Source organism: Trachemys scripta, chromosome 3 (assembly GCF_013100865.1).
Source record: "Trachemys scripta elegans isolate TJP31775 chromosome 3, CAS_Tse_1.0, whole genome shotgun sequence".
NCBI classification, from domain to species: Eukaryota; Metazoa; Chordata; order Testudines; family Emydidae; genus Trachemys; species Trachemys scripta.
The window spans coordinates 197,768,809-197,777,759 of record NC_048300.1 but is presented as its reverse complement, the minus strand read 5'-3'; the positions used below and the strand labels follow the sequence as shown (position 1 = coordinate 197,777,759).

The 8,951-nt window shown below is 49.9% G+C and overlaps 1 protein-coding gene across 1 annotated transcript in view; it reads left to right on the top strand.

The window, feature by feature from the left end:
- The first annotated feature begins 1,515 nt into the window (after positions 1 to 1,515).
- Positions 1,516 to 8,951, top strand: part of POMC (proopiomelanocortin) — a 12,148-nt gene continuing 4,712 nt past the window's right edge. The window contains exons 1-2 of the mRNA XM_034763882.1: positions 1,516 to 1,573; positions 7,887 to 8,040. Of these exons, the coding sequence (XP_034619773.1) occupies positions 7,909 to 8,040 (132 nt within the window). The 5' untranslated portion in view covers positions 1,516 to 1,573; positions 7,887 to 7,908. The remainder of the gene's footprint in view (positions 1,574 to 7,886; positions 8,041 to 8,951) is intronic.

Genomic DNA, 8,951 nt, shown 5'->3' with positions numbered 1-8,951 from the left:
GGGAGGCCGCATTTGACAATCGTGTCTGAAACAAACTCCATTGTTCAGGCATGTTTGTGGAAAGTGAGCACAAAAGGGGCACGGCAGCAAGAGGCCATCTCGTCAGCAGTCATCTAAACAAGGCCACAAGCACCGGAGGTGAAAGGTCACCTCAGAAGCACGCTACCTCCCAAGGCATTGGGCATAAAAGAAGTTGATGCAAGCTGAGATTTCTTGATTGAATTCCAATAGCTCCCACCACCTTTGTCTGGTTTGCCCACCTCTTGAGCCCTGACACGTTGACTGTAAGCACTGTGGGGGAAGGACTGTCCTCTTTGCTTGGCCATAACAGAATAAGGAGCAATGTTCTCAAGTTGCAGTGCGGGAGGTCTAGGTTGTATATTAGGAAAAACTATTTCACTAGGAGGGTGGTGAAGCACTGGAATGGGTTACCTAGGGAGGTGGTAGAATCTCCATCCTTAGAGATTTTTAAGGCCCGGCTTGACAAAGCCCTGGCTGGGTTGATTTAGCTGGGGTTGGTCCTGCTTTGAGCAGGGGATTGGACTAGATGACTTCCTGAGGTCTCTTCTAACCCTAATCTTCTATGATAACAGGCCTTGCTCCTTGATGGAGATTCCTAGATGCTACCGCAATGCCAACAAGAACATATTTTAAATATCCAACATCCAAGGGCAACCCTATTAGAGTATCATGAGTCTGGTGGGTCCCGGTCCACCTCCCACTGTCCACTCCTCAAAACTGACAATTAGCTCCGGCTGGTCTCCTGGCTGACAATCTCAGCAGAGGGGCCAAGGATTGATTGGGCCATGGAGATGGAATTTCTCCTCTGCCCTCCAGCTAGGGTTGATAACATGGGGGAGTTTGCACTGCCACTGTCCATGTTGGACCTGTTCCATGTGGCCCACAGCTGTCGACCCGCCACCTTTCACCAGCACAAATATTCACTTTTAAAAATGCAGGAGAACAATATTTTTTCTCTGCTAAAGACAAACAAAAATCTGCAAAGCCCCCTGGAGCCCAGCGTCTGAGACTGAACAGTGACTAACGACCCCACCAACGTGCATGTAATAAACAGCACCAGGACCCAGAAGTGATACCTTTATTGCTCACTAATACCTGCTCCAAAAGGGCGTTTGACTTTTAATTAAAACCTGCTATCTCCGCTCTGGAAATGTGATTAGCAAGCATGACTGGAAAACTTTACCATGCTCCACCCGGAGTTCCTGCTCACAGGGAGATGCTAATCTCTCCTCATTTACCATGGGGATAGATCCAGCAAACGTTTGTCTTCCAGACACTGTTTGCTAATCTTTTCTTCTGTTCCACACCTGGAACATTCCCTCATCACTGGCTTCTTTGCCCATATCCCCACCCCACACGCCCCCTTCTCCCAGACGGTTTACGGTTGCTTCAAAAGGTCTGTCCGGAAGGTTGTCTTGGATGAAACGCCCTGCACAAAGCCCAGCCTTTGGTATAAAAAGAGCTGGGGCTGGAGCTGGGAGCTACAGTCGCTCACAGAGACTGAGAGGGAGGCATCAGACTGAGAAGCCAAGATCACACTCCACAGCAACAGGTAAGTCGGAACGACTCCGGCTCTTCCTCGTTATTCCTTCTGCTCTGATCTTTTCTCCACTCCCGTTAAGACATGAGCACGGGGGCATTGTCTTCTAGCTCTGTTCCTCGCATTGATAAAGAACAAGCTATTGTCCTTTAGCTGTAACCCAGCAGAAATATTTCACATCAGGTGTGATTTAAAGGAATCAGCCGTACCAGGGAGCTATAAAGCTACCAGAGGACAGAACCCTGTATTCCCACTAGCCTTCTTCTTTCGATGGCATACTATAGAATGGGATCAAGTCAGGATTGATTGTCCCAATTTGTTATGTGAGTCTCGAAGGAATGACACTTGCCTGCTAAGCCCTCTTTGCTCTAAGGGGAAATAGTTAATATTAGAGCTATGTTACGATTCATTCGCATGCTAAGATAAATTTCTCATGATCAGTGATTTAATTGCAAGAGGAAGCCAGTAAACACAACCTTCCCCCTCAAAAAACACCCCCACCAACTAAGCCCCCTCCCCATTCTAGAGACCTAAATATTTAATAAATTCTTACCTAGAGCCTTTATTTTTTCATTGTTCCTCTATTTTGCTGTGGATTGTTCTGTTTTCTAAATATATTACAAACCCCCACAGTGGCTCTGTCCACAGCTCCAAGACTTTTGCACTTTTTCACCCTCCTTAATAATGTCAAAAGTTACTGGTGGCTGCATGCTAACAAAAGATCAGGAGAGGACTTTTTTTCTTTGGGTTTGATCTGTTCTCTTTTATAACCAGCTTTATTAAAAGCATCCCTGTGTCCTAGCTGCAAGTCCTTGCTTCCCAACCAACTAATGTCTTGTGGTGTATAAACCAAGAGGAATCTGTTAACGGTGTTTCTGATAACGTGGCAGTGATGTTCATTCAGTCAAGTTAAGGAAACAATTATACCCAACAAAAATCCCCAAGTTCAGGGAACCCCACCAGGGCCAGAGAGAGAACTTTAGACCAGGTCTACACTACAGACTTCGGCCAGCATAACTATGGCCTTGTCTACACTACACAATTTTGTCGACAGAAGTCAGCTTTTGTCCACAGAACTGGAGGTGTACACACTGAAATGCTCCTCCTGCTGATGTAACGCCCCTGCTATACTGACATAATAAAACCACCTCGACGAGAGATGTAGGGCTTATGTCGGTGTAGTTAGGGTGATGCAGTGTCTGTGTAGACACTGGGTTCCTTAGATCAGCTGTTGGCTGTCATTCTCATCAGTTTCACAGCTCAGCTCCCCAGCCAGGCTGCTGCCAGGTCTCCGCTCCCATCCGGGCTCCCGGCTTGGGCTGCTGCCTGGGCTTCTCACTCCCTGCTGGCCCCCCTGCGGTCCCAACTCCCTGGTCCCCCCTGGGAGCACAGCAGCCAGCCAGACTCCGGGCATGGATCTCCCCACCAAAGGTGAGAAGCCCCGGTGGCTTTCCCCCACTCCTGGCGGGGAGGTGAGAAGTTCCAGGAGGCAGCTGGGCTCCCGATGGGGAGCTGCGTGGGGCTGCGAGTCCTGGCTCTCAGTGCCCCACTCTGTTCCTCTTCAGTCGGTAGAAGTGCTCCTGGGAAGGATGCGCACCACCGACAGAAGGGGGGCAGTGTGGACATCAGCCACCGCAGTAATTAAGGCAGTGACTGTAAGTTGACCTAACATAGGTCGACTTAAGATTGTAGGGTAGACATAGCCCATATCAGACAGGGGTATGAAGATGTATGATCCCCGATTGACAGAGCTTTGCTGACAAAAACTGGGAGCGTAGACGCAGCGGTTCCAGCAAGAAAGCTCTTTCACTCACACAGGCTGGTGTCAGGGCATGTTTCAATCCTAGAGATGGTTTTACTCTACCAGCACTAAGCACAGCTTGCTGGTCTAGCTGCATCCATTCTAGGAGGGCTTTGCTGGTCCTGGATTGGTAAAAGGTCCTTGTGCAGACCTGCCTCACTCACATGAAATAGAACTTTAGTGCAGTGGTCTCCAAAGTGGGGTGCACACACGACCGGGGTGCGCAAGAGGATCTTTGGGGAGGGTGCTTTTTGGGGGGTTTTTTGCTTCATCAGTTTGGGCGGCTTTTTTTTTTTTTTTTTTTTTGCTTTGGCAAAAATGGTAGAGCCGGCGCGGCAGGGGATGCGTGCTCAAAAAATTTTTACTGATGGGGTGCATGATCAAAAAAGTTTGGAGACCACTGCTTTACTCCATTGACTTCAATGAGACCACTCATGGTGTAAGGCAGGGGTCGGCAACCTTTCAGAAGCGGTGTGCCGAGTCTTCATTTATTCACTCTCATTTAAGGTTTCGCGTGCCAGTAATACATTTTAACGTTTTTAGAAGGTCTCTTTCTATAAGTCTATAATATAGAACTAAACTATTGTTGTATGTAAAGTAAATAAGGTTTTTTAAATGTTTAAGAAGCTTCATGTAAAATTAAATTAAAATGCAGAGCCCCCCGGACCGGTGGCCAGGACCTGGGCAGTGTGAGAGCCACTGAAAATCAGCTCGTGTATCGCCTTCGCCACGCGTGCCATAGGTTGCCTACCCCTGGTGTAAGGGGAAGTCAATGGGCCCAATCCCATAAAGTGGTAAGAAGAGCAGGTCGAAAAGAGTATCTTATTTTCCATGAAAATACTTACAGAAAAAAACCCCTAACCGTTTCCATTTTCACCACAATTTTTGTGGCATTTTTCAGGGTTTAACCGAAAAAACCCCAACACCAAACCCCCAAACTTTTCTGAACTTTCAACTGAAAACCAACAAATTTCAGGCTGCGGTTCTAGAACAAAGAAATGTGTGCGTGCCAGGTTGGGTTTGCGGTAGTTTTTGATTTTGTTTTTAACAACACCTGAGAAACCTCAACGAACACAAACATTTTCTCACAAAGGCCCACTTTATTGTTGAAAAGCACGTTTCTAAGAAAAGACTGGCTCTAATGCTTCAAATCCATTGACCACATCTGAAGTTCTCCCTAGGTGAGGAATGCTAATTAGGGTTCTTTTCCTCAGCCTTCTATAGCACTAAGAGCTAGCCCAGGTCCTGAAAACTACCTTCTACACCAGTGGTGCACAAACTGGGGGGGGCGCGCACCCCGGGGGTGGGTGAAGAAACTGGGATCCCACAGGTCCCGCTGCCATAATAGCGGGAGCGGTATAAAAATAGAGTGGGTATTGCAGGGTGGGACAGGAGTGGGATTAAAAAAATAGTCCTCCTTTGCCGCAAACAATATGAATGGCCCGGCCAGCAGGCACCGCTCTCCAGCCACCCAGCTCTGAAGGCAGCCCCGCGGCCAGCAGTAGCGCAAAAGTAAGGGATTACTTCAATTACAAGTAATGGAGGGGGGTGGGATGACAAATTCCGTGAATGGAAAAGGGGGCACGACTGGAAGAGTTTGCCCACCTCTGTTCTACACCCCCAAGAGATGTTCCAGTTGTATTCTTCTGCAAGATTTAGAGTGGCATTTTCAAAGCCCATCAGCTTCAGACCCCCCACTGCAGCTTCCAAGTGCTGTCTACAAGCATCTGATGACTAAATCTTCATCTATTATTTACAGAAGCACCCACTCTGTCATATGCGCTGTCTAAACCTGCAAGGACGGTCCCTGGTCAAGAGCCTTGCCATCTAAGTCTAGGCCGATAGAGGTTAGGAGAATGGGAACAACAATAAGCAATTTCTATAAAAGACAGCTCAGTTCACTGTAAGATGTAGCAGAGTAGATGTGAGTCTATCAGAGCGGCTTAAGTCCTGAAGAATGCAATGCTCATATTTTTCAATTAGCAACCCTACTTGCATTTATCTATCTTCTGATGGACCTTTAGGTAGCAAATGCCATCCAAGAAAGTCTCGCTTTTTCCCCCCACATAGAATCAAATTAAAGGAGCTGGGTTCCTTCCCAAAAGAGAAGCTTTTTAATTAGGAATGAAAGAGAACCATATTGTCTTGTATTCAGCAGAACAAAAGCCAAGCTGCATTTTGGCTGGGGATCGTGTGATCTGTATGCGGCTGTGGATAGAATTGCCAATTCTGAATCTCTAATCTGTTAATAAAGACAGTTCTCTAGTGGTTAGTGCAAGGGCCTGGGAGTCCAGTCTCCTCGCTTCTATTTCTGAGTCTCCTGAACACTCCCTGAGCGACTTTGGACACGTTCCTTCTGTGCGTGTTCCCCTTTCTGCAGAATTGCGAGGGTGATATTGCATAACTCACAGGCATAGGTGAGGCTGAACGGATTAGTATCTGCAACACGCTTTTAGTTCCTCAGGTGAAAGTATTAGAAACAGGTCCAGCGAGCATTGCTAATTACTTCAGCAGTAACGTCCAAGTCAAAGCTATAACGTGGTGTTAAACAACAAAGCGAGAACTCCAGACGCAGAGAATGGGGGTTATTTCCTATGCACGTCAAGTGCTTCTTAGGGCAAGAAATCTGAGTCTGGCTCCATATTTACCCTCTGTAACTTTCACATCCCAAGATTTTCCTACTGGCTGGCACTTCCAGTGCATCCGAAACCCAAGTTGTGTTCTGTCTGCTTCCTACACCACTAGATTGGTAAAGATACTGGGATCACAATGGATGGTGCTAACCCTGTAATATGCTGCCTGCCCTGCAGGGTGAGAGAACTGCTTTCCTTTAAGAATATACATTGCTTTTGTGCAGGAATTTTACAAAGCCGGGCTCTAGCTGGTAATTATGCTGATTAGATTAGAATGGAGCCTGCTTCTCATTTAGCTACAATGGTTCTGCAGAAATGACAGGAGGGGAACTGCATCTGTCACCGAACTAAGGCAATCTGACCCAGAGCACAGAGGACGAGCAAAACTCATTACACCTCCCTATAAAAGCTGCTCTCTGCAGAAGGGCAGTTTCTCCAGACCCGGTGTCAGTGATTAATCTCCCTTAAGATGGATACTATCTAAAAATACAGGGCCAGATCTTCAGCTGGCGTCAACAGGCATCTCTCTATTGAAGTCCCCCCTGGGGTATTTGTACAACACAACACGGCTTCAGTGAGGCAACGGTAATTTACCCCAGCTGAGGGCCCAGCCCACTTTGTAACGAATCCAAGCCCCAGAGGCAGTGGAACCAGTAAACCCCGACGGAATACGTTTTTGCACCCCAATCCTTTTTACATGATTTAAGAGATAAAGGGAACAGGGTGGGGGAAATGTATCGAAAGGAGCATTTAAAAATTCCATGGATGGAACCAGGGCTTTTTACATCCCCGCCCAATCAAACCGTTCTCTTACAAACAGACGTTGCCTGTAGTGAGTCTGAGCAATGAGTCGTGACGTGTAAACCTCCAATGTTTCAGGGATACTATTCAGAATAGCATCGGGATGGGATCCCTGTTTGCTGAGCTGGCACTCAGCTGCTGTGAGCGCCTGCCGTACCTGAGAGCTGTGCTGGGGCTCCCTGCCCATCCATCCCGGGATTTATGCCATGCATGACATTGTGGCACGGGGGCGCATCCCATGTGCTCCTGCTGGCTGGGCAGGGCTCGGACTCAGCTCCAGCATCCTTCTGCGGCCCTAAGCTCTACAGCAGGGCTGGAAACCCAACTCCCATCCTTCCAAAGTCGGCCGATATTCAGATCGACAATTGGATTGATGAGAGCAGAGGTCTCCAAACTGTGGGGCGCACGCCCCCACCCTCAGGGGGCCTGGAAGACCGTTCGGGGGGGAGGGCGCGGCTGGGGCCTGGACCACTCTCCTGGGAGGCAGGGAAGAAGTACCATCCAGCTCCGCTCCCGGCCCCGCCCCCAGCTGCAGCCCCACTCCTGGCTCCAAGAGGGGGCGCAGAAAATGGTAAAGGGGAGCATGAGTTAAAAAGTTTGGGGACCACTGCATTAGAGAGATAGAAAGAGAGAGAGAGAGAGAGAGAGGCCATATGTGGAATTTGACTCCAATTCTGGGTTTGAATGCCAGCCCCTCCCCCATGAGGGTCATGTTTGTGATTTTGTCTAGGCCGAGCAGAGAGAGACAAGAGCCAAACTTTGAAATTCAGACCCAGGCCCAGGTTCAAATTCTGAAAGCCTCCATCCCCTCAGTCTGGCGGCTTTCATTTGGCAGTTGGGCCCAGGTCTAAACAGATACAAACATCTTCTCAGGAGACACTCCCCCGCCCCCCTGCTCCCGGTGCAGGAGCGACATTTGAATGGACCTGTTTGGGGAACTCCTTGTGTGTAACCCTTCCTTTCTGTCCGTCTTGTGCATCCGTGATGGACTCACCTTGCCATCGAGGTGCCGGCTAACAGCTGCCAGCGCGGCCGACAAGCATCACAGCAATTACACTTGGCATCACCCCGACCTGTTCTGTTTCCTCAGGACTCCGAGCTCCATCCCGAAGATGCTGAAACCCGTCCGGAGCGGCCTGCTGGCGATTGTGGGCGTGCTGCTCTTTCACGCGGCCGGCGGAGTGACCAGCCAGTGCTGGCAGAGCAGCAGGTGTCAGGAGCTCAGCACAGAAGCTGGCCTGCTGGTGAGTGGCTCCGGCCCCGGGCGCTCAGGGGGAACGTGAGGGAGGGACTCGGTCAGGCCTCTAAAATGGGACTCGGCCTCTGGGGAAGAGAGTGGCAGAGGAACAAGATGCCGTGTCCTGCACTAAACCGGGGAGATGGAGGTACAATAGACATTTCCCATTGCTAACGTCTGAGCCATGCTCAGAATTAAATACATTCAAAAACTAAACCACTCCTTGACATCTCTTTCTGGAAGCAAATCAGAAATCAGCCCTGGTAAAACAGCTCCCCCACGCCCAGCCGCCCAAGCACTGTTCCCGACCGCGCAGGAAGGAGCGTTTTCAGCAAAGGTGCAGGACTGGGAGTTGGGAGATTCCCAGATCGGTCGCAGACCTTGGGCAGTTCACTTCATCGCCGTGGGCTTCAGTCGCCCAGTGGTAAAATGCGGGTGATTCTGTTCCCTTACCCTGCAGAGGTGCTGTGGGTGCAGAGTCAGGAAAGCTTGTAAAGTTCTTGGTGGCTGCAGCGATGCGGGCCGTGGGAGGACATAGGGAGAGTCCCTGGGGTCGCTCAGAGGTGGCCGTGGCCCTCTGTATGCCATAGAACTGCTGTATGGCTGCTCAGAGCAATATGTCCATCTATCCTGTAAGCCAGATCGCCAGCTGATGTAAGTGGGCACAGCTCCAGGGAAGGCAATGGAGCAATGCAGATTCCCAGCCGCTGAGAGGAGCTGGCCCTGTCAGAGCAGTTGCCTCCTGCGGTCAGGGCCGACTCTAACTTTTTTGCCGCCCCAGGCAAAAAAGAAGAGCGCCGCCCTGCCGTAAGGCACCCCCACACACACAAGCGCTGCGCTAGGCCGCCGAACCCTCCCCCCCCAGCGCCACGCTGGGCCGCCCAAATCCCCGGAGCGCCGGGCCGCTCAAACCCCCGC